The sequence below is a fragment of the Mastomys coucha genome, unplaced genomic scaffold (assembly GCF_008632895.1).
Source record: "Mastomys coucha isolate ucsf_1 unplaced genomic scaffold, UCSF_Mcou_1 pScaffold23, whole genome shotgun sequence".
NCBI lineage: Eukaryota > Metazoa > Chordata > Mammalia > Rodentia > Muridae > Mastomys > Mastomys coucha.
The window spans coordinates 26,233,994-26,260,808 of record NW_022196906.1 but is presented as its reverse complement, the minus strand read 5'-3'; the positions used below and the strand labels follow the sequence as shown (position 1 = coordinate 26,260,808).

General features: G+C 38.0%; 1 protein-coding gene across 3 annotated transcripts in view; it reads right to left on the bottom strand.

Moving 5' to 3' along the window:
• The window catches only part of Arhgap32 (Rho GTPase activating protein 32), a 234,202-nt gene that overhangs the window by 64,351 nt on the left and 143,036 nt on the right, over nt 1–26,815 (bottom strand). For all 3 annotated transcript variants that reach the window (XM_031343500.1, XM_031343498.1, XM_031343499.1), the window contains 4 exons: nt 15,563–15,700; nt 10,792–10,884; nt 9,492–9,614; nt 6,999–7,076 (listed from right to left, as the gene is read on the bottom strand). In XM_031343500.1, coding sequence (XP_031199360.1) covers nt 6,999–7,076; nt 9,492–9,614; nt 10,792–10,884; nt 15,563–15,700 — 432 coding nt within the window. The remainder of the gene's footprint in view (nt 1–6,998; nt 7,077–9,491; nt 9,615–10,791; nt 10,885–15,562; nt 15,701–26,815) is intronic.

The window sequence follows — 26,815 nt, the reverse complement described above, 5'->3', positions numbered from 1 at the left end:
TCTTTACTTTTTTAGAAAAGAACCATTTTTCTCTATTCAATTTTGAGTTATGGAAAGGGATTTTTAGAGGGGCAAGATTTCCAAGTACCTACATTTTTATGACAATTACATAGAAGCAAATTAAACTCTCAGGAAAGAGTATTATTATTGTTTGCAAATTGCTTTTTTCTTTTCTTTCTTTTTTGGGGTGAGTGAGGGACAGAAACACTTCATAGAGTGTTCTGGAATAACTGAAAAATAAAACAGGTAATCCTTGATCATCCTGTGGAGAACTAAGAGAACACAAGTATACCAAAATGCTGGCCCCTCCAAATGGGATTTTATCTTCTAAATTAGCCACAATGCCAATGCATATAAGGAAGACACCCATAAGTTGGGAAGACAGAACGACTGTTGAACTGTACTGACTCCCCCCATCTGTGGAGGCTGAATCAATGGGCTTCACATGTGCATGCAAACATCTGTGGAACTTGTTAGAAGACTTAGGCTCCTGTTCCATGCTCCCAGATGCTGATACCAACATCTAGCCTTAACACATTTTAACACATTGGGCCATTCTGATGCAAGTGGAGCCCATCCCCAAGACAAAACACAAAAACACTCTGACAACTCTGCACTTAAACTAATAATGATTGAAAATGTTAACCACTGTGCTTGTATAATACCTTGTACCTACGGAAAAAGTACTCTACGGCCTTCCTCCACAACCCCGAGAGGGCTCTACGCCTAAAAACATGAATATGAGAGTGGTGCCAGTTATTTTCAAACAGGGAAGGCTTCTTTTCTACCTGAAGTATCTAATATGATGAAAACCTTAGAAAACAAAGATAGATGATTCAATATACTCCTTAGGAGACAAAACCCACACATTTCAGAATTTCAAATCATTGTAGTTAATATAATTTCGCACTTCCTACTCCCAGAAGTTTAAAGAAAAAGGAGTCCTGGTATAATTTAATTTAAACACATGGATGAACTTACCCTTCTGTTCCCACAGCAAATTATGGTCTGGCTAGAACAAATGCATTGAACATAATGCAGCAAATTGCTGGTCTTAACCAACTACCAGCTGACGACTTGAATTAACCTAGTACAAACAGAGACAAACACACCAGAGGGTCTGGCATCCTACCCTATAACTACTAAGGCAGTATCTGGGTGCTTTAGTCCTGGGATTCAGTGTTTTAGCTTTAAATCTACACAAAACCTACAACTGAATATAATAGCAACTTTACTCATACTTGCTAGAACACAGTAACAGTAAGGTGTACTTCAATGGGTCAATGGACACAAACTATAGCATATCTGTAACACTGAATAATGGATAATTTGTTTTTAAAGAACACAACAAATGAGCTGCAGGGCATGGAAATACAAGAAATGATATATGTACAAATTCTACAAATTTGTAGAAAATGAATTCATAGAATTCATGATTCCAACTTTCAGCATGCTACAAATACTTATGTTTTCCAGGGGTTCAAAGAAGGAAGGTGTGACATATAGGAAAGCTGTAGGATAACTAAACTATTCTTTAGAAAACTTTAATGACCAATATATATGCTTTGTCAAAACCCACATAATAAATACCAACACTATATATATCCTAATCTAAAAATCAGATTATTGCTAAAATAGTATTTCAATATTAGTTCACTAATTATAATATAGACCAAGTCAAAATTTCTCTTTAGTAGTTGTGGGACAGAAACTGTCCAGCCTGTATATCCCCCTCAGACCACTTGCTAGAAAGAATGCTTGTTGTGTGTTGCAGGTGGATTCTTCCAATAGCTGAGGGTTGGCAAAGGTCTGTGCTTGCCACATAGTCAGTTCACTGTAAACACAATAAATAACAGGAAAGTTATGGGGTAAATAATTCTGTAAAACTGAACTACTTGCTCACTTTAGCCTAACATCTAACTCTTTATTAAAAATCAAGTCTAATTATTTTTATAAATGAAAATAAAACAATTTCACCACATGGCAGTTACACAGCTAGTTCACAGTCATTACAAGGAAAGAGCTACCTGTGGAGATCAATGCTGTCATACCATGTGGTCAGAAAGGAGACAAGACATAAGTGGGTCCTTGACTAAAAAAAAAAGTTTCATCAAGCTGAGCAGAACTTCAAGTGTGGACATTTCAGAGAGGTCCCAGCAGTGTTCAGAGGATGCTATCCTAGCAGAATCTGTCTTCAGACTAGGAAGTGGCAGACTATGGCCTTGTTCCTCTCTGCCCCTCTTCAAAGTCATGCACATGGTAACCAAGATTCCCATGAAGACCCAAGTCACAGTCATGCTAAGTCAAGCCATGCCACACCCTTCATTTCCTATGTAATCCCTTCTCTAGTGTTAAGAGAATCCATGTGCAGAGGCAGCCTGTCACCACAGGCTGACAGAGATGTACTGTTCGTGTATAGCCAGTCTGTCCATTTCCTCTGACAAAGACTTCACCTGAGCATTGCTTCAGGAATCCCTTCAAGGTCTCCAGAGAACTAGCTGAGTCTGTAACTCTTCTTCACAAGGAACACTGAAGAGGGCACTAAGCCTGTTTCTGTCTTCTGTGCCTTGGAGCACGGTGCCCAGTGTCACAATGACTTCTGCCACAGTAAGGAGGGCCTGATGTTAGTGTGTGCGACTGATACAGGCCTTTCTCAGATGCACCTAACAGCAGAAGTGAGACAGGATACCTCCCCAGCAGTCTTTCCAAGGAGTTCTTCATAAGGACATCAATCTCTTATGAGGCGTGGCCAACATCCAAAGCTCTGATTGCCTTTGCCCTGGGAACTTACGGAAGACCCTACTCTATTAAACATGTGTATGAGATATACCTTTGACCATTCTGAAAGTGAACCTATTTCTCCATTTGGGACCAGTTGTCTCTTATTGTAATAATCCCAAATTTTTATGTAGAATACTATCTTAGAATGTGTCTTCATTTAGAAATAGCTTTTATTGGTGTGATTATGGTAAATGAGCTCAAACGGGCAGATCCCAATCTTTATCTTTATTTTTTTAAAAAGCAATTAGGACACAGAAACCCACACACTCAGAGGAAGTGCCATGTGAGGATAAAGTAAGATGAAAACCATCTGCAAGCCAAGGAGACAGACCTTGGAAGAAACCAAATCTGATAGTTCCTTTAGTCACAAGCTTCTAATTTCCAGATACTTGTGAAAATACATTTCTGGTATTTAAGCCACCCAGTCTGTAGTATTTTGATATGATAGCCCTAGAAAACAAACACAGTATATAATATATAAATAAAGCACTGAGTGAAACTTAGAAGTAGCCATGTTAATAATAGAATGATAGATTGACAGAAAGACAGACAGACAGACACACATGCACACACACACACACACACACTCTGTCTCTCCCTCTCCCTCTCTCTTTCCCTCTCTCTGTCTCCCTCTCTGTCTCCCTCTCTGTCTCTCTCTCTGTCTCTCTCTCTCTCTCTGTCTCTCTCTCTCTTTTTCTCTCTCTCTCCTGTTTAACTTCTGAATTTTTATCATCTATCTATACCAGAATGTATGAAATAATAGGACCTTCAACATAATTTACATTAGACAAATTTAAAACTCTGAATATTGACTTTTTACAAAGGGTAACATCAAAGTATTCTTATAAGGAATCCATTCCTTTAATATCTTTAAGCTATTAAACAATTTTAAAGATTACAAAATTTGGGTAGGTTTAGCTACAATGCACGTAACTATATGAAATATGGCCCACTAGTAACCTGGAATAGTTGCTAACTATGCTGAGGCTCCCACATCTCAGGACTCAGCACTATCTAACAAGAGTAGGAAGAAAGAGCTTGGCTGAAAGAACCTTCCTCAGCACACAATGCATTATTAATCTTACATAAACATCAGCACTCAGCTAAAAAGCAATGCACCAGTGAATGGTACACACCCCAGGATGCTGCTGGCTGGCACCAGTGAGTGGTACACACCCCAGGATGCTGCTGGCTGGCCTTTCCTGCATTCCTTGCTGGTTGAAAAGAAAAGTTGTTTCTTTCTAGAGCATAAAAAGTAAAGTTGAAAGTTTATACAAGTGGAGCATAAATCTAGAAACCATACTTGGTGCTCTTCGGGCAATGGCATATATAAACTTGAGCTTGAAACTCATAAAAGTCATCTTTTCTCCACGACAGTGGGAGGTAAAGACTACCTGGAAGACATGTTAATTAAAAAAGCTGCATATGAAATGCTAAGTAACACTTCCCTCAAAGATGTCCAACACGTTTCCCACTCACTTCTCCATGCAATTGGCCACATGCACTCTTACAAATGACTGGTGTGGGAACAGCAAGAAATAATGAGCTGAGTGGAGCCTGTTCTTAAAATACTGAACTTCTTTTTAAAAAAGTTTTGACAGTGACATTTGAAGATTTGTTCTTGGTTTTATAGGTATCTCATCAACTGTTGTTCTTAGAGGAGATTCCAATGTTACCTACAGACTCAGTCGCTTTCCTGAAGCCAAGGAAAATAACAAATCCACATGAACAGAATTTTATTGACAAATACAAATCTCCTTGCATTAAGTATTTTTAATTTTTACTGAGCACAGTGGCACATGCTTTTAATCTCAGCACTTGGGATGAAGAAGCAGGTGGATCTTTATGAGTTCGAGGCCAGCCCTAGTCTACATAGTGAGTGAGCCCCAGACAAGGCTAATTTCCTATGTAGAGAAATTCTGCCTAATAGATAGATAATAGATTAATAAATAGATAGATAGATAGATAGATAGATAGATAGATAATTTTATCTTGAATAATACATACTGATGAGTTAATTTTCTAGTTTTAAACTAGTTTAATGTACACTAATTTTGTATACATTTTATAAACATATTAAAAATATGCATATAAGACAGGCTAAGCCGGGCGGTGGTGGCGCACGCCTTTAATCCTAGCACTTGGGAGGCAGAGGCAGGCGGATTTCCAAGTTCGAGGCCAGCCTGGTCTACAGAGTGAGTACCAGGACAGCCGGGGCTACAGAGAGAAACCCTATCTCGAAAAACCAAAAAAAGAAAAAAAAAAAAGACAGGCTATATTTGAATGTGTGAATATAGGTGGCCACAAAGTCCAGAAAAGGGCACTAGACCCTCTATAGCTAGAATTACAGGTGACCTAATGAGCCACAAACTGATGGGAACTGAACTTGGGTCTCTATAAGAGCAGTATGTGCTCTTCTTAACTACTGAACCAATTCTTTTGACTACTGAATAACCAGTCTCTTATACTAACTTTTAAAAAAATTAGTCTAAAAACTAATCTGTGTTGATCTTGTTAAAAGAATTAGGAAAGTAGTATATGCATTCACTACTCAACAAGTATTTGCTATTTAAATGAGGAGAAGTTGGCACTATTATTACAATCTTATAATCGAGATGTTGAAAGGGAATGTGAGAACTACTATAAGCAGAATTTCTGACTTTAATATGAAACGCAAATCCAAAAGAAGCATACCTAAGCTATATAGAAGAAAGCTGACAGTAATTCCAAGACCAAACTAGGGTTCATTTTAAAGCCAATTTGGTTTTGGTCAGTTCTTTTTTTAGCCCCACCACCACCACCACACACACACACACACATATGAATGCATGTCAAACCATAACGGGTGGTTAACTTTTGGGAGCTGATTCTCTCCTTCACTGTGTGCATCCCAGGGACTGAACTCAGGCTGATAAGCTTGGCAGTAAATGCCTTACCTCCTAAGCCATCTCACTGGGACAAGAATTAACTCCTGCCCAGTTTGATATTCCATCAAAAGCATTTATTACTCAGAGCACTGAAGAAACTAGAAGAAAGAAAACTGATTACACACACAAGCTGTGCAGCGTCATGACAGGGACTGCTTTTTGAACTTAAGAAATTTAATTGCCGTCTGTGCTCCAAAGAAAATGAGAAAGCTAAAAATTCCAAATAAAGACATCTAAATTTCAACATTAGTATTAGTACTTATTGAGCAAAACAGCATATACACTAATTCTGATATAATAAGCACTCACGTAGTTAACATTCTGGACAAATCTATGAGGTAAAATACAGTCTTGCAGTCTCCATTTGAGAAGACACAGCATCAAAAACAATCCCCAAGATAGCACAGACCAAGAGCCAAACAGACTAGCACCAGACAGAACTCACAGTCAACTGCCATGCTGCACTGTTTTAACTGTACAAATCTTTTAAATATGCACATTTCATAAAAAGCTAATAAACAATTTTCACATAGCTAACAAATCTCTAACTGTAATATACACTTTATACAATATTTTTAAGTTTCACAGAGCCACAGCTACCAGTAACAAGATCCTTGCAAAAACAAAAGATAACAAAAAACCTAAAACCCACATGGTGCAGATGAAAAATATAATTCTAAGACATTTTCAGAGGCTACTTTCAGTAGTTTTAAAAGATTAGATAAGGTCAAATAAATATGAGTGTAAGGTCTTTGGATGCTATTGTGATAAAGTGGTCAAGTGATTAGAGCTATGGACTACTACTAAAAGACGTCACTGTCACGTCTCAAAGTCCTGAAGCATACATGGAAAGTTAAAGGAGACAGCTTCTGACTCTACTCTTCTGTCATCAACTGTTACTGAGTTATTATACACTGTAATACTCATTGTTATAGAAAAATATGAAACTGAGAAAATTGTAATGGAAAACATATGTGAATCATTATTTAAAACTACTAGAAGCAAGGCAAATCCTCATCTCTGACCACTTGGAAACTGGTCCTCAGGCCCAAGAATGCCCCAATTCTGGCTCTAGCCAGCTCAGGAATGAAAGGGAAGGCAGAGGGGGAAGCCAGCACAGTACTGCTAGATGCAGGAGTCAAGGCTAACGCTGCCATCACCCACATCTTCCCACCACTGCAAACCAGACTTCTGACAATGTCTCCTGGCATAGCTTGTGAACAGCTACACTACAGGAACACACAGAGAAGGTCTTTAAAATCTCTCACATCCAGTGTTTTTGTTACTTACCTGAAATCCATGCTTGCCTCTCCACCATGTACTTAATACTTTGGGAGGCATGTCAATAACAGAAACGATGTCTCCCACCTACAAGAATCAAATTTTTAAGTAAAACATTTTTTGTGATAAATTTTAAGCCAATTGTTATATCTATAATTATTATATGTATTATATAAAAGAGAAAAGTACTATTTTATGCTTTAATAAATTTTAGGAAAACATACTGACTTTTAAAAATAATTTTAATAGTCTAACCTTTTACTAAAGGATATTCTACTGAAAGTTAAATAGGACAAAATCGATCCAACTAACAGACATGGAAACTTAGAAAAAACAGATTTTAGCACAATATGTTTTAAAAGACATATTTATTCTTCGGCATATGAGTAAATGTGTGTGTGTGTGTGTGTGTGTGTGTGTGTGTGTGTGTGTATACACACATGCAAACTGTGTACGCATCTGGTACCTGCAGAGATCAGAAGAAGACAACGAATCCCCTGGAACTGGAACTATCGATGGTTGTGAACCATCATATGGGTTCTAGGAACTGAATCTGGGTCCTTGCAATAGCAACAAGTATTTGTAACCACCATGACAGTTCTCCAGCTCCAATATAGCACATTTTTAAAGTCAGGTATCACTCCATCACCACCACTCCTGCTAGAACACATTTCCAATTTATGATGGTTTTGTTTTACCATGGTACAAAGAACAGGCAATCAGTATAAACTTTGTGTGATGTCCTTTTGTGATGCTGGTAGAAACGGACAGCCATGAAATCATGTGGTAAACAACATACTCTCTAATCCTAGATGGATGGCAAAGCCAGGATGCTTGCATTACCTAATTCGATGCATTTCTGAGTCATTTTACTAAGATATCCCTTAAGGAGCTTTTGAATATTGTTTCTGCTGTCACAATCAAAGATCAAAGTCATTTCGAAAAGACAGCATTAAATGCACATACTCGCAATAGTAGATTTACTAATACTGATTATCATGTACATACAAACCCAACATGGAGACCTAACATGTCTGATTTCTCCCCAGTGGAAGAAGCTTGGGATGAGTGCATAGTAATGTTAAAGCAGGATGACTCCACATCAGCAGATGATACTTACACTCTGCTAAAAGATCAGATTCTCCATTGTAAAGGGCATGTGTGTAAGTTTGTACAAATGAACAAAATCATAAACACAGAGCTTTTCAATTACATATCTAATAAAGCCTATATTCTTTACTCAAAGAAAAATGCACATATGGACAGCAGTAACTGGACCTAACCAGGTACTGCAGAGGAGAACATGGCATCAGAGATGAGGAGTGCTGGGGAGGACTACAGAGGAGGTGAAGGGAAGAAATGAGTTGGATCAATATGTAGACACGTGTGAAATTCTCAGAATCCTTAAAATAAATAAATATATTTTTAAAATATTAAGCTTAAAAAGAAATTAAGTACTGAAATGATGAAACTATGATTTTTTTATTTTCCTATGTTTTTAAATGTTTAATGATTTGATACTTTATAATGAAGCATTTCAACATTAATATCTATCTATCTATCTATCTATCTATCTATCTATCTATCAGTGGAGAAGGTATAACTAAGTAGTCCTAAATGTCCTGGAATTCACTACATAGATAGGCTAGCCTCAAACTCTAAGAGACCTGCCTGCCTGTTTCCCAAAAGCTGGGACGAAAAGCATGAGCCACAATGGCTGATATTAAAATTAGATGTCTTAACAGAGATTTATTTAATGACAATTTTTAACTTTTCAGTACAGAAAAATTCCAAGGTAAGAGTCAAAAGAAAAAAAGGAAAATGCCGATGGCTGTGATGACAAGGCTGTGTCTGAGTAGGCACTGCTATTACTATTACGATTACTACTATAGTCCATGTGCAGACATCTGTCGTTTTATGTTTACACTCATTTCCAATTCATGTTCAGATATCTGTCTTTTTATGTTTACACTAATTTCTCAAGTCTCAAATACTCATTCTTCAAAGTCATGTTTGATAAGAGCCATGGAATGTTTTAATATTTACATTTTCTATGTAAAGCCTAACTGCTTGGTTTGAGAACAGTCCTCATTTTATGTTATAAAATTGCTGCATTGTTATTCTTTTATTTGCTCAATCAACATACATTTACTGGTTACTGACTGTACTGAGAACTTCCATAAATGCAGAGAATAAACATGAAAACCAGACGGACATGCTTCAGCCCTCAGCAAGCTCAAACTTTGCATCCATCCCTATGATAAACACTTTGATTTAGACATTCTACTTCTTTTTTCAATTTTTATTAGCACATGTTTGCTGCACAAACTATTGGGTTTCATTGTATTTTTGTACATGTATACCATGTCCTCTGATCATAATCATCCTCCATTACCCTTTCGTGCTTTTATTTTTTTAATAAAGTGAATTATTAAATCAGTCAGAGATAGGCTATACAGGTAGCAAGGGCCAGAGAACAATGAAGCCTGCCTAGCTCCTTACCTCTAAGGTCAGCTCATCAGGGGCCCGAGCAGTGTAGCGCTTGATGACATGGGCAGCACCGACAGCAGGAGTGTTGATGGATGACTCCTCATGAACTAGAAGATGGTTTCCCTTATTGTCAATCTACAATTAAAAAAAAAAAAATCAAGCACCATGGAATGTTCAAAGACACGGATTTGTCTATTCACTAATAAAAACTCAATTTAGAGAGATGGTAAGCCCCAAAAGTCTTTTTTAAAAAACTGTCATTTTGGGGGTCAGCAAGACAGCTCAGCAGGTAAACATACCATAACAAGTCTGATGAGGTAAACCTGATCCCTTTGCACCCACCTGGTGAAAGGAGAGAAGCAACTTCTAAAAGTTGTCTATTCTAACGTCCACACATGTATGTCCTACCCCCAAAATGTAGTAAACCCCTTTAAAATCCTAACACTTGTTAGGTAGCTAATATAGGGCAGTAAGCGTGCTTTGCATATAATGCATATGATTTCATTTAACTCTCATAATCCCAAAATGTACTATCATTACCTTTACCTAAAGGTAATGATCCAACCTGGAGAAAGTATATGTAATTTAAGAGAAGTTAAATTACTTTTCTAAGATCACTCAAGCAATAATGGCCAAGTCCTAGTGCATGTAAGCCTGGTTTCTCTTACCCTCCTGGTAGTGTCTCAATTTTTATTGGGAGGAAAGAATATATATAATTCTACATATACAAATTAACAATAAATATCCTCAGGTATTCTTAAATTGGCACCTCTAAAAGGGTTTTATTTGTTCATAAATAACTAAAAAAAATTATTTTCAATTATTAAACAAATGAAAAAAACAAATAGCTTACTAACTGTATACATTACCATAGTATTGTATAACAAGATAACAGGCCTCCAGATTTATAAAAGATGATAAAATTATTTTTGAAAATTAAAGAGAAAGATTTACTATCAAAATATCAGATATCACTCTGGAGAGATGACTCAGCATTTAAGAGTAGTGGCTGCTCTTATAAGAACTGATTCCCAGAACCGCAGGGTGGCTCATACCTTGTGGAACTTCAGGTCCAGGGCATCTGAAGCCCTCTTCTGGCCATTTGGGACACATAAAGCGCACACAGACATGCATGCAGGTAAAACACGCATACACATTCAGATTAAAATTAAAAATATCAGTTATTAATCCTCCTGGAATATGAGTATATTCTTTGTTTCTTTATTTGTGAAACTCATCTTCAATCAAACTACTAATAAATTCCTTAAGCGAATAATTTTAGAATAAGATTTTATTAGAGCTGATCAGATACCTCCATCCAGGTAAGGGCAGGCCCGCAGTTGATCTTGTTGCCAGCGATAGTTGAAAGGCGTGACAGGTAAGCCGTAAGCATCTGAGTAACTGACTGAAAAAAGAGACTCACCATAACCAGAGGGAAGAGCAACTCTGCTTTACAAAGTCTCACCCTGAGTGGTTATTTCTAAGAGGGAAAAAAAAAAAAACCCTACAGATCCTTAGGCATTTAATAATTACATTGGGGAGGCATAGTAGCAGCCACCTTTAATCCCAACACTCGGGAGGCAGGGACAGGAGGATCTCTGTGAGGTTAGCCAGAACTGCAAAGTGAGACCCTAACTCAAACACCAAAAAATAACAGCTCTAGAGAGCTCATCACTGAAGGTACAGAAGATGACCTTTGAAATGATGGTACTTTTTCCAGAGGAATTCAGCTACTGCCTAATGTGGGATTTTTAGCTTTTAACACCTCATCATCAAAGGCCATATTCTACAGCTTCTAATTTTAGGACTTTCATTTGTACTTTTGTACTGAAAATACAAAACGTGTTTATTAAAAGATACATCTGTGGCTTTCCTCCCAAAATTTCCCTGTGCTTCTCTTTACTGCTTTTGGCTGTAATCTCCACACATAGAGCTGTACAGAAGTGGGGCGTATTCCTGTGATCCTACACCACAGTATAATATGACAATATGAGCAGGAATGATGACATAGAACCAAGTCTTCAGAGCCTCCCCATGCTCTGTCCTGAGTTCAAAGGCAATGAAGAACAAGCTCCCGTGGCTCTCTGTCCTGAGTTCAAAGGCAATGAAGGAACAAGCTCCCGTTGCTGACACTGTGCTTTCCTCCCGAGGCCTTGTACTTCCTGCCACGGTGAACTGAAACTCTGGAAGTGGAAGCCACAATATTTCCTTTCTCCATAAGTTGGGGTTTGTTAATGTTAGGCTTTTAGGGTTTTTTTTGTTGTTGTTTGGCTGGTTGGCCTGGAGGGTTGTGCGTGCATGTGTGGTGGTGGTGTTGTTTGTGTGTTGTTGATACTGCTGCTGTAGTTTTGGTCAGGAAAAAGAACAGAGTCACAAATCTGAACCAAACGTGGAGTTCTTGCTGTGCTTAATTTGATCTTCTAGGTATTTGTTTTGTTTTTAAGCCTTTGGAACTGGTTTCTAAGAGCAATGTGGAGGAAGAGTTTGCAAGTTTGGGGTAGGAAAGACCTAAAATGCCACAAGCAGAGTGGAACCAGCCATTCTGGTAGGAATTTGGAAGGTCAGTATAAAGAGAAAAAAATGTAAAATGAAAGCCCAGCCCAAGAGGTTTCTGAGAGGAGTCTATGAGAACTGGACTAGAAGCCATTCAGATAATAATCCTGCATAGGGTCCAGATGTGTTCTGCCTCTGTCTCAAGAACCCAAGGCTGACTTCAAAAACATCAGCCTCTTCTTATAGGCAGAGGAAATATCAAGGCAAGCCAACTTTAAGGCTATGTTGTGATTCTTGTTCACTGATCTCATTCAGATCTACAATGTCAGATAGTAATAAGGAAAGAGCAAAAATATTACAAGATGTGGTTTCCCAAGGAAGGCTGTGTGAGCTGGTTTAAAGCTATGAAACAGGGCAGTATGAATGACTGATAAGGGACTTAGCACCCTTTAAAGAGAAACTTCCTATTCTGAAGTATGGTAGGAAAGTATCCTGAGGGCAAGATCCCACTCACCAAAGGTACTGTGAAAATGCAAATTCATTAGAAAACAAAGAATCTAAGCTCAAAATGCCAATGGAGTTTTCTAATCATGGAAGGCAGCTACCTAGGAAGTGCTTCTCCAGAGTCAGCTCGCAGAAGCTACTAAACTGTGGTCTGATGTGTACAACCCAATTTGAAACCAACCAGGAACTCTCTTCCTTGTTGGCTAACTTTTATAGTGCTGGAAAATGCTACACAGGCCTGAGGTGGTGTGTGAGATTAATGGAGAAAAGATATTAGTGGTCTTACTCAGAGCTGGTCTTTGCATGAAACAATACCAACATGCCAGGTGCCCATTAGTTCAATAGTGATACAGCTGTTATGGGATAACTAAGCACTTTTTGGTTAAATTTGATGTCCTCTCCACAGGAGAGAATTTCATGTGTGGTAGAACAATCCTGTGTCAAAAGCCCACACATGGCTTAGAAAGTCACCAGCCCTTGGATAGAATATGTTATGACTATTTTGTCTTCTAAATATGTATATGAATACCTGTGGGTGAGTGGCAATGCTCTTGACATTGATTACAGAACCTAGGGGTAGGGGTAAGGGCCAGTGGGCAGTAGTCAATGCAGGCAGTGGTCTAAGTGTTAAGAAAATGTGTCAGACTGTTCAACACTAAGGGAGACATCTTTATCAAGTACCCCTACCCCATGCTGTTGAAGGCTCAAAGAAAAGCTTGGAAGAGGAAACAGATGGAGTATTAATGCTAGAGGACAAGGAGGAGTGCTATGAAATACTGTCCACAGGAAATGGTCATTGCACTCACTACACTAGCTATGGTTACTTGTACAAGACACAGGCAAAATCAAACTACCCAAAAGTCCAGCATAGGTGGGGTACACAATGTCCAGGCCCCACTCTTTACTGAGAACAGTTGCATTTTTTAGATTTAGTGGTGGGGTGAGGGATCATTCTGCTTGGAGGGTGTGGTCAATGATAGGCCTCCAATGTTTCAGTGGATGGCCACACACTCAAGTACACATAGGCAGCACTGAGTGGATAGTGAGTCCCCAAAAGAAGACACAGAGGGACATGTTTTAGAGGATATGAGGAAGGGGAAAGGGAAAATAAAGGCTATGTATTTATTCTATCCTATACAATATATGCGGAGAAGCCAGAACCACGGGATCTCCATTTAAGAAACATGCCTTCGTGATGCAGAAAGCCAGCTTAGGAAAAAAGGTATGCCTACTGTAGGCAGCAGAGCTGGAGGAGCAGGGCTGCCTAACTCCTCTGTAACTAAGGTGATCCCATTACCTACATATTGAACTACAGGATTTGGGATTTTTCTCTGCTGCAGTTTAGTCTTGCTCTGGTCAAGTCTTTCTTTGTTCTGTCCCATTCCTCCCCTGTGAAATAGGTATGTTACTCTGTGACATCATTTGTTAGAATTACGTCAATTTGAATTTTGATTTTACAGTTTACAGGGCATCTCATTAAGAGAATGCCATGAGTCTCAGGAAATAAACTGGGCATCTGAAAAATGTTGGTTCTGTGAAAGGATATGGGGACTTTTCAATTTAGACCAAATGAATTTTCCATAGAGAGACGACTATTGGGCCAAGGGCAGAATGTTGTTGGTTTGAATATTAACTGTCTACCATATTCTCATGTGTTTTAAAACTTGACTCCCAGATGATGGTGCTATCTGGAAAGCTTGTGGAACCTTCAGGAGGTGGAGCCTTGCCTAGTGAAGTGGGCCACTGGGGGCTGGCCTTGAGGCTTTATACCCCAGACCTACTTCCTGTTCACCCTCTTTGTGCAGTGTGACCAGCCAGAACCTTGCTCCCGCCACCTGCCATGCTGCAGTGTCTCCTTGACGTGACAAGCTATATCTCTGAAAGGGGAAGCCTAAGTAAACCCTGTCTCTCTTAGGCTGCTTCCTTTAGGGTATCCTATTACAGAAATGGAAGAGTGACTAAGACACGAACCTTTGTATGGTAAGACACAAACCTTTGTATGGTAAAGTTTAATGGACCCTTGAAGCTAAAAAACATTGCTTTATTTAGCTCTAAGTTTATTATATTAATTTTAAATTATTCTCTTACACCCTGTCTTCTCCTATAACTCCTATGAGTAAGGACTGCTCTGTACCTATTTTCTACAATTTCAAACATTTTCTCAGAACTTTTTAAATTCCTTTCAGGGGCTATATGCTTATGACATGGTATCCTAGCTCACTAATTCTCTATAGCTCTCTCTTTATATAGTAGTCCAGTTATTCAGGTCTGCTATTATTAATGTATGTGCTATTTTATTTCCAAGATCTGATTATTTTATTTTACAAACCTATGCTCTTGTTTCACAAGCTGACGCTCCCTCAGAAGTAAACAGTCTTACTTTGAGAGGCCCCGGTGCCCACAGGCGATCCATTTACTCAGTGTTCCTGTGAGAGATTTCTATAATCACCTATGCAAGGGCTATGATGCAAGGGCTATGACTATATTGTTTTCCCATAAAATGTATCTCATTCACATCCAAATGTTACTCGTAACTTCTTATTCTAATTGTATTTTTATTATTGACATGATAAAGAATTTCTTCCTTATATGAGTGGTTAAAGATGTTTCATGTTTTTAGACGTAAAGTGAAAAGTAAGTGCACAGACCCAGGCCACATCAAAGCCAGCCCAGGAGCACTGCGGCCAACACAGACTGCACTAGCAACACGCACTTCTCATCTCTTTGGCTTTCACATTTTCACGTTCCCTGGAAAAATGATCTGCTAGTGCATACATACATACATAATAAAACATAAGACAACTTTAATAGGATAAGGAAGAAATTCTTTATCATGTCAATGATGAATTAGAATTAGAATAAAAAATTATGAGTAACACTTTAAAGTACATACAATAATAACATTGGCTATGTGCATGACCATCATCATGAGGCTTCTGACATTTGTCTATTTATGTACATATAGGAAGTCTCTCTCCTGAAATAAGCAATCTCAGGAAGATCCTAGGTGCTCTCATATTCCACCCTGACAAAAACTTTAGCTAATTCATATGTGTTATTACTTCTGCAGAGTTATGAATGGTTACCTCAGGACTGTCCTTCAGGATGTCAGAGCGGGGAAGCTCTGCAAGCTGGGAGAATCGACGGTCATAAATGCAGAGATGAAGATGTTTGTCGAGTACCCGAAAGTCTTCATAACTTCTTTTAACAATCCAACTCTTGCCCTATGAGTGGAGAACAAAGTTCCAATAAATTCACTTTTCTTCAAAATGCTTAAGAATCATGCCTTTATTCTCTAATGGTATCTTATCTATGAAATTTTATATTTCCTAGTAAGATGTTTCTATTTACTTACAGATGATAATCAGTTCTGCTCCAAACACTCTGGTAAATTATATTATAATGAAAGATAAATACTTTAACTAGATGATGGAATTCTCCATTTAACCTCTCCCTAGTATTCTCTAAAGTCTACTGCTACACACTGAAAATGACTGCCAGGTGTTAAGATAGCATGCAACTCTAAACCTACAGAAAGGACCACTAAATGACTTTAAACAACAGAATCTGTCCTAACGTCAAAGAAAAATGAAATTAATTTATTGATTAGTTAGTATGGTAGAAGAAATAGAAGGATCCTAACACAAAAGAGAAAAAAAAAGGAAGGAGCAGCAATTTGGGAGTGTCCATGTCCACATATGTGTAGACAGGCTGTTGAGTATCTTACCCTCAGTGGGGAAGGGTAAATGACCTCCTCTCTCCTGTACACCCTTTCCTCTTCCTGCCCTCTCATCCCAGCCTAGCAGTTTCATTAATGCCTAGTAGTTTGTAGCATCTAATCAGAATGTATGTAGCCATAATGTTGGGGGGAAAAAGTCTTCAACATCCAGGGCTCTTAGATGTTTGGATAACAATGTGCTAGAAGCCAGCTGGCAAAATAAACTGCTACCTGATAAAAAAAAAAGCCTTAGTGTTCAAGTTTCATGGACTAGAAATCCTGCTACATTATCACCAACACCTTCTGTGACTAAGACTAGAGAATAAATTCAAAATCAAAACTACTACACTACATTTCTGATAAGGTATTAAATTCAGAAGGGACAAAGAACTCAACTTAATTGCAGTGTAATAATAATAATCTGGTTTATATGGGTAGTAGCCCTAAATAAACAATTTTCAAAAGTAGATGGTTCAAAAGAACAGGTACATGAAAATTTTATCAGTATCATCAATTGTGAGTGAGATGCAAATTAAATCCACAAAGAGGCATCACCCCACTCAGGTTAGAATGCTTATCATACTAAGCAGGCTAAAGGTGAAAAATGCTGCAGAAGACAGGAAAGAAAATCTTTGCATGCTATTGGTAGGAATATAAATTAGTCCAGTTATTATGGAAAACAGTATGGAAGTTCCTCAACTTAAAAAAATTATCATATAATCCAGCAACCCCAATATAAGGCATATATCTTAAGTATGTCAAAGAAATAATCTATATTCTTGTTTAAAGACCAAGGTAAGAAAATAACCTGAATATCCAATGTGTGGATATGTGTCCATGTGTGGATATGTACCATTAGACATTCCATTATCTTATACACACACACACAATGGAATAGTATTCAACCTTAAAAGAAAAGGCATTTGTAACCAGAATGCTACTGACAGCTGAATGGCAGTTAACAGAGCTGAAGATGGATGTTTGGAAAGAAAGCAGAAGTACTAAGAAAGACAGAAGAGTTGTAGTTAGACAGGAGGAACACGTAGTAAGTACTGATGGTAAAAATTATAAACTAAGAGTGGAATTATGATAATATGGTTAATCTGGTAGCTTTGGGTTGTCTTCCAATGCAGATATCTAAACTGTATCTTTAAAAGAACTTTAAAACATACTTTGGGCTTTGTAACTGCTCAGCCAACTTAAGTTCATTCTGGTGTAGCAATACCAAGCACCCATGAATATAAAAATCCCTACAAAAATAATCTTGATTTTTTTACGACTGAATACTATTCCATTGTGTGAGATATATAATCTAATGTATAATAATCATTGTACACTTACCTATACCTAAACACACACACACACACACACACACACACACTTTTTTTTAACTGACAGAAATGCTGGGGAGGGGTTGGACAGATAGCTCAGCAGTTGAAAGAACTGGCTACTTTTCCAGAGGGCCTGGATTCTATTCCCAGCATCCTCATGACAGCTCACAACTGTCTGATTCTCTAGTTCCAAAATCACAAATATTGTCTTATATATGTGCACACAGGTAAAACATACACAAAATAAATAAAATTAAAGCCGGGCGGTGGTGGCGCACGCCTTTAATCCCAGCACTTGGGAGGCAGAGACGGGCGGATTTCTGAGTTCAAGGCTAGCCTGGTCTCCACAGTGAATTCCAGAACATCCAGGGCTATACAGAGAAACCCTGTCTCAAAAAACCATAAATAAATAAATAAATAAATAAATAAATAAATAAATAAAATTAAAAGGAAAAATGCAAGGTGAAAACAGATCAGTCTGTTGCAGTTGAAGACTCTAACAGTACATGTATCCTCAGTAGAAAGATCTAGCAAGTAGCTGACTCAGTCACCAGCATGTAAATGGCCGCACAGACTACTTACAGGCAGATTACATGTGTTTCTCAGATTCACCAAACACTTAATGCACATTCTGGGGGTACAAAGCTTAAGAGAATAGTGAACACACGTTTGCTTTCAGACCATTGAACACACTATAGTAGGTTTAAAAAGATAGGGCCCATATATTGTTTGCTCTTGGCCATTATGAGCACATAACTGAAATCGAGAAATTAGTAAAACAAAGACAATTCTTTGAAAAACATCAATAAAACTGATGAGACTCTAGTCATTTTAAGTGAAATGGAGATGTGGTGAAAGGAAACAAACCACTAATATAAGAAATAAATTAGGAACACATCACTAGAGATGACAAGACAACAAAAGGAAAATACGAGCAACTGGGAATCTGTCAAACTCACACACAAAGAAAAACATAATTTGAGTAGGAATATAGATATTTAAGCTGCTGAATCAATAATTAGTAGGTTTCAAAAACATCATCGAACACTAATAAATTCAAAAAATTTTACCAAATACCTAAGGCAGAAATTATACAACCAACGTATCTAGAATCTGATCAGAAACCAAAGAGAGGACCATGCATAACTCAACCTGCAAAGCCAGGAGCTTTCTTGCAAAACCAGACAAAAGCTTGTTATTCAAAACATACAAATAATTCCTACAACAGAAAAAGAACAGCCTAATTTAAACAGTAGGAAAAAGACTTAACAGATACCTCACCAAAAAAGATACAGATAATAAAAAGCATGTGAGAATTGCTTAGCATCCTACATCATTACAGAACTGAAAATTCAAACAAGACATTTATTGGGATGGCCCAAGTCCAAAGCCCTAGCAATATCCAATACAGGAAAGGCATGGAGCAGCAGGGATTCTCATCCGCTGCTGGGAAGGATACAAAATAGAACAATCAATTTGGGGGAAAAAGCTGACATTTTCCCCATAAAGCTAAACATACTCTTGTCATGAAAAGCAGCCTCATTCTTTTTGAGTTTACACATGTGAACTGAAAACTTGTGTCCACAGAAATTCTTCCAAGGGTTGTTCACAGCAACTTTACTCATAATCTTCCAAGCATGCAAGCACCTGAGATACCCTTCAACAGTGAGAGGACAGAACGCAGTCAGTGCAGGCACACAAAGGAGCCATGTTCAGTGCTGAAGAGACACCAGCACTCAGGCCACAGAAGATACAAAAGAAGCTCCCCACGCACACAGCAGTGACAATATTCAATCAATATAGGCAAATTCCTTCTAATTATCTTTATGAGATTCAATGAATCATAACTTCTTTACATTCAAAATTGTTTGTTTTATGTGTGCAGGTGTTTTGCCTGCATCTATGCCAATGCACCACATAAGTGTCTAGTACTATGGAAACCAGAAGAAAGTATCAGATTCCTTGGAACTAAAGTTACAGAGGAACCACTGGGTACTGAGTACTGGGAACTGAATTAACTCCAGTCCTCTGAAAAGCAACCCATGCTGTTTACCACTGAAGCCTCTCCAACCCCAAATCATATCATAAATTTAAATACTAATTCACGTTCTGTGTGAGAAAATGCTTCCATCAGATGTACAGAAGTTTTACTTACTGAAATGTTTATATTTGCATTTTCCAGAATCAATGTGAATTGTTAATATATCAAATATAAAGATATATCTCTCCCTGGATACAGAGACGTTTTAAAGGCAAGTGAGGATATGTGAGGAAGATCCAACTATGACATTCTAGAGATGATATATCTATGGAGACAATTTAAAAAGCCAGTGGTTGTGAAGGGTTTCTGAGAGGAAGGTACAAATGAGCACATGAATTTTAGGGCAGTATCAGTATTATTTTTATAATACTAAACTGATGGATATGTGCCATTTAATTTTTATTCAAGCCCTTCCTACAGACTGCCCAAAGAGTAAAGTCCTCTGTAGACTATGGGCCTTAGGTGACATTGATAATGTTACTATAGATTCATCAGCTCTTAATTTCATGACTGTCAACTTCTTTTGAATGTCTTTTAAAAATTTTCCTGTGCAAACAAAAGATAGCTTTCCTGCACAGTTTTTCATTTCTGAAATCAGAACTGCATGTAACATAATTTGAAAATCACCTAAATGTGTTCTAATTTACTGGACAAAATTCTTAAATTAAAGACCTTATATGTCGAGCAGACATAAAACAAGAATTTTAAGGCTTTATAATCTTCCTATTTCTGAGAAATATAAATAAAATAATAATTGGACTGCTTTAGTTTAATAATATTGTAATACAAAAAGCAAAGCAAAAAGCAAAGTAAAATCCTTCATTATACTAACAATTTTAATTTGCTACTAATTTCCTATCTTAATTATCACTAACAAATTATTACTTCCAGTCAGTGATAACAAAAATCAGTAATTCTAGACAAGAATTTTCCCTGAGAAAAAAAAGAAATATCTGCTATCCTTTTTGAAAACACTCATTGTATTCTTTTATTACAGGAAAGTTAATCTGAAAAATGACAGTTGCTATCAATTATAAAATTTCATAAAAAGAGCCAGGCAGTGGTGGTGCACACCTTTAATCCCAGCACTTGGAAGGCAGAAGCAGGCCTGGTCTACAGAGTGAGTTCCAGGACAGCCAGGGCTACACAGAGAAACCCTGTCTCGAAAAAAAAAAAGTTTCATAAAAAGAAAGAAATACAATCTAAATCATAGGCTGGACTATTCTCAATACAGAACCTGGCTCAATTACTTAGCACCTGGGAGCAATCGATTAGTCATCTATAAAATAGAATAATAACACCGCCATGTTGTAGAAGCTGCACAAAGTTTAAACTGGAAGGCTGGCAATCTCCCCACATGGTTTGTTCACACACAGATGGTCTCCAAATGTTAATAGTCAACCCACTGTGGTAGTGACAGTGTCTCCTCAATGGACTGAGCTGAGCGGAGATATTCAATGCATGTCTGTAGTGGAATGTCAAGCATGGGAACAGAGTACAGGAGATATTCTGAGACAGGGAGGCATTCCCTTGTAACCAGCTGTCTGCTCTGTGACCATGACACAAAAGAACCTTGAGATTACTGTAATACTTATACTTAATCTTCAGAAAAAATAAACTAATAAATCTGAATTAATTTTAGTTTCAGTGAAAATGTAGTTAGTTCTTTTTAAGCAGTAAATGCTCTTTTTTAAAATATATTTTTTTTAAGATTTATTTACTTTATTTATATGAGTACACTGTTGTTGTCTTCAGACACACCAGAAGAGGGCATCGAATCCAATTACAGGTGATTATGAGCCACCATGTGGTTCCTAAGAATTGAACTCAGGACCTCTGGAAGAGCAATCAGTGCTCTTAACCACTGAGCGATCTCTTCAGCCCCCAAGTATCTTTTAATAAGGCTTATTAATGTCTGGAGATGGAGAGATGGCTAAGCAATTTAGAGTGCTTACTACTGCCCATCCACAAGACTGGAATTTAATTCCCAGCACCCACATGGCAGCTGTGAACTGCTTGTAACTCCACTTTCAGGAAACCCCATACCTTCTGGCCTCTGTGTGCACCTGTGGGCATGTTATGCACAGAAATTCATGTCAGCACACACGCATACATAGAAATAAGCACCTCACAAAACATTCTCAAAACCTGACCACATACTTGATCAAAAATTAAGTCTCACCAAGTACAAAAAAGTTGAACTAACCTCCTATATCCTATCAGACTTCATGGATAAAATCTGGATATCCACAACAGAAAGCCTACCAAGTCATAGATACTGAACAACTCCCTACTGAACTACTTCAGGATCAAAGTAGAAATAAAGAAAGAAATTAAAGACTTTCTAGAATTTAATGAAAGTGAATGTGCAACATACCCAAACTTATGGGATACAATGTAAGCAGGGTTAAGAAAAATTCCTAGCACTAAGTGCCTTCATAAAGAGACTGGAGAGATCTCTTACTAGCAATTTAACAGAACACCTGAAACCTCTACAACAAAAAGAAGCAAACATAGCCAAGAGGAGTAAATAGCAGGAAAAAATCAAACTCAGGACTGAAATCAATAAAACAGAAATACAGAGATCAATACAAAGTATCATTAAACAAAAATTTGTTTCTTTGAGAAAAATCAACAAAACTGACAAACCCTTATCCAAACTAACTAAAGGTCAGAGAGAGATTATCCAAATTAACAAAAAGAAAGATACTTCAAGGAAATCCAAAGAATCATTAGTTCATACTTCAAAAACCTGTACATCATAAAATTAGAAGACCTAGAAGAAATGGACCAGTTTCTCAACAGATAGCATTTACCAAAGTTAAGTCAAGATCAGAGAAACAATTTAAATAGTCATATAAAACCGCCCCCCTAGAAAATAGAAACATCCATTCAAATCCTCTAACCAGCTCTTTCCTTTCTGCTGCCACCATGCCATCCAGACTGAGGAAGACCTCCAAACTCTAGGGTCATGTGAGCCATGGCCTCAGCTAAATAGGGAAGCACCACAAGTGCCCAGGAGGCTCCAGGAATGCTGGGGGCATGCATCACCACAGCATCAATTTCAACAGATGCCATCCAGGTTACTTTGGGAAAAGTTGGCATAGGGCATCACCACTTAAAGAGGAACCAGAGCTTCTGCCCAACTGTCAACCTGGATGAATTGTGTATATTGGTCATCGAGCAGATATGGGTCAATGCAGCAAAAAACAAGACTGGAGCTGCTCCCATCATTGATGTTGTTCGGTCAAGCTACTACAGAGTTCTGGGCAAAAGCTCCCTAAGCAACCTGTCATCATGAAGGCCAAATTCTTCAGCAGAAGAGCTGAAGAGAAGATTGAGGGTGCTGGGGGTGCCTGTGTCCTAGTGGCTTTAAGTCACCCAATGGGGATTAATTAAATAGTAAGCCTTTTCATTAAAAGGCTTCTAGCCAAAAAAATTCCAAGGCCAGATGGTTTTAGTGCAGAATTCCACTAGACTTTCAAAGAAGTCCGAATACTAATAATGCTGCTCAAATTATTCCACAAAACAGAAACAGAAAGAACACTATAAAAGTCATCTTATGAGGCCAGTCATCCTGAAGTCCAAACCACACAAAGATTCACAAAGAAAAGAAAAATCACAGGCCAATTTCCTTCATGAACATTAATGTAAAAATACTCAATAAAATACTTGCAAACTGAATCAACAAACATACCAAAAAGATTATCTATCATGATCTAGTAGACTTTATCCCAGAAACGCAGTGATGGCTCAAGATATAAAAATTTTCAATGGAATCTACTATATAAATAAACTGAAAGAAAAAAACATACATAATCATCTCATTAAATGCCGAAAAAGCCCTTGACAAAATCCAACACCCCTTAGTGATAAAAGTCTTGGAGAGATCAGGTTACAAGGGATACACCTAAATATAATAAAGGAAATTTCCAGCAAGCCAATAGCTAACATCAAATTAAATGGAGAGAAACTCAAAGCAATTCCACTAAAATCAGGAACAAAACAAGTCTATCATCTCTCTTTCTCTCCATATCTTCTCAATACAGTACTTGAAGTTCTAGCTAGAGCAAAAAAGACAACTAAAGGAGATAAGGAGATACAAACAAGAAAGGAAGAAGTCAATGTATCACTATTTGCAGATAATATGATAGTATCATATCATAAGCAACCCCAAAAATCCTATCAGGGAACTATTAAAGCTGATAAACACCTTCAGTGAAGTTGCTAGATACAAGATTGACACAAAAAAATCAGTAGCATTCCTATTTACAAATGACAAACAGGCTGAGAAAGAAATGGGGAAACAACACCTTTCACAACAGCCACAAATAATATAAAATATCTTGGGGTAACTCTAACCAAGCAAGTTAAAGACCTACATGATAAAATCTTCATGGCTTTGAAGAAGGAAATTGGAGAAGATATTAAAAGATGAAAGAAAAAAAAAGTCCCATACTCATAGTAAATATGGCCATCCTACTGAGAGCAATCTACAGATTCAATGCAATCTCCATCAAAATTCCAACACAATTCTTTATAGACCTTGAAAAAAAATATTCAGCTTCATATGGAAAAAAAAAAAATCAAGGATAGGTAAAACAATCCTGGACCAATACAAGAACTTCTGGATGTCAATAGGAGGAGAGGACCTGTGAAGGTTCTGTGCCCCAGTGTAGGGGAATGCCAGGGCCAAGAAGTGGGAGAGGGTGGGGTGGCAGGCATGGGGAGGGGGAAGGCAACAGGGGTTTGTTCTTGTTGTTTTTATTTGTTTGTTTGTTTTTTGGAGGGGAAACTGGGAAAGGAGAAATTTACATGTAAATAAAGGAAATATCTAATAAAAAAAAATAAAAGAACTTCTGGATGTATTACCATGCCTGACTTCAAGCTGTACCACAGAGGTGCACTGATAAAAACCACATGGGGGTAGCATAAACACAGACAGGTTACTCAATAAAATTGAATCAAAGACCCAGAGGTAAATCTGCACAGCTATGGACATCTGAATTTTGATTTAAAAAATCAGAAATTATACAATGGAAAAAAGTATCTTCAATAAATGGTGCTGGTCTAACTGGATGCCAGTATGTAGAATACATATAAATCCATATCTACAACCTTGCAAAAAAACTCAAGTCCACATGGCTCAAAGACCTCAACAACAACAACAACAAAAAAAAAAAAAAAAAAAAAAAAAAAAAAAAAACACAGATACACTGAATGCAACAGACAAGAGAGTAGGGAATATCCTTAAATGCATTGGCACAGGAGACAGCTTCCTGAACAGAACACAAATGGGACCTCATGAAACTGAAAAGCTTCTGTAAAGCAAAGAAAACCACCAATAGGACAAAATGGCAGTCCACAGAATAGGAAAGATTTTCACCAACCCCACATCTGACAGAAGGCTAATATCCAAAATATATAAAGAACTCAAGAAATTAGACATCACAAATTAAATAATCCAATTTTTAAAAAAAAAAAATGGGATACAGCTCTAAACACAGAATTCTCAGCAGAAGAATATTTGAATGGCCGAGAAATACTTAAAGAAATGTTCAACATCCTTAGTCATCAGAGATATGCAAATCAAAATGACTTTGAGATTCCACCTTACACCTGTCAGAATGGCTAAGATCAAAAACAGCTCACTCTGGAAAGGATGTGGATTCAGGGGAACACACCTCCACTGCTAGTTGGAGTGCAAACCTGTACATCCACTTTGGAAATCAACATGGCAGTCTCTAGGAAAACCGGGAATGATCTACCTCAAGACCCAGCTACACCACTCGTGGCATATACATGAAGTACACCCCATCCTATCACAAAAACACCTGCTCAACTATGTTCATAGCAGCTTTATTCATAATAGTCAGAAACTGGAAACTAGATGTTCTTCAATTGAAGAATGGATAAAGAAAATATGGTAATTTACAAAAAAGAGTACTCTGCCGCAGGCCGGCAGATCTGGACCTACCTCAACCCACGGGAGAAACGGGGTCCTAGTCAGGTAGACAAGGCATAGGCAAAGAATGACAAACAGAGCCGACACAAGGGTTTGTTGAATCTGGATGTATTTGTGCAAAGTGAGATTCAGGCTTAAATACCATACAGCAAGCAGGGCAAATTATAAGAGTCACATAGGCAGGTGGGTTACAGCAAGAGGCGCAGGACTAAGGTCACGTAGACAAGTGACCGCACATCAAGGTCAGTGGGGTTTGGTCATCAGGTGTGAAAAGGAGTGGAGCCCTCCCTGTTGAGGCATTTTGGTATTCCTAGGCTAATTCTCTGATTCTGCTGGAGGCAATGACTAGGAGGGTCTGACCTGACACTCCTAGCTAATGCCCTTGAGTAAGGGAAGCCCTTCATTACTCTCTAGTATGTGAAACATTTCTAGCTATTGTAAACTATTATTGTCCTAAGGAATGTGCCTGACCCTTGTTAGCTCTAGCAAGGCAGTTTCCTTGAGAGAAATTACAAGTTATGGGAAGCCTGGTAATAAACCAGGATAGGTTAGAAACATTGTGTTGGCCAGGAAACAATGCCCAATCTTAGCCATTTACAAATCATTTCTTCGGGTACTTTTATGCCTAATTATGAGGGTGTGTTGACGATTGGAAAGACTGATCTGGAACACGTCTGAGTTAGGGGATACCAGCGACTGTCTGAATATCCAGGAGGCACAGAACTCCTTTTGGATCCTTATTGCCTCTTATCCTTAACCAGGATTTTATCCCCAATATTTTGGATGCGACTGGAGTAGACGAGTATGTGTGGCAGTACTCCTCAGCTGTTAAAAAACAATGACATCATAAAATTTGCAGGCAAATGGATGGAACTGGAAAAATCATCCTGAGATAACACAGATCCAGAAAGACAAACATGGTATGTACTTACTTGTAAGTCGATATTAGCTATAAATTAAAACATAATCATGCTATGGTCCATGGACCCAGAAAGAGTAAGTAACAAGGAGGACTTTAGGAAGGATGTAAGGATCTCCCTGGGAGGGGAAATAAATAAATTTCACAGATGGACTGTGAATGAATAGGGTTGGAACAGGAGGGATCAGATGAGAGAGGAGAATGTTGGGAAAAGCAAATGGAATTGGGAGCTGGAAACCTAGTGCAATGGAAACTCTATGGAATGTATGCGTGCAACCCTAGTAAAGACTCCTAGTGATGAGCACACGAGGCCTGAACCAGCCATCTTCTTTAACCAGGCGAGGTGTCAAGTTGGGGGGGGGGGG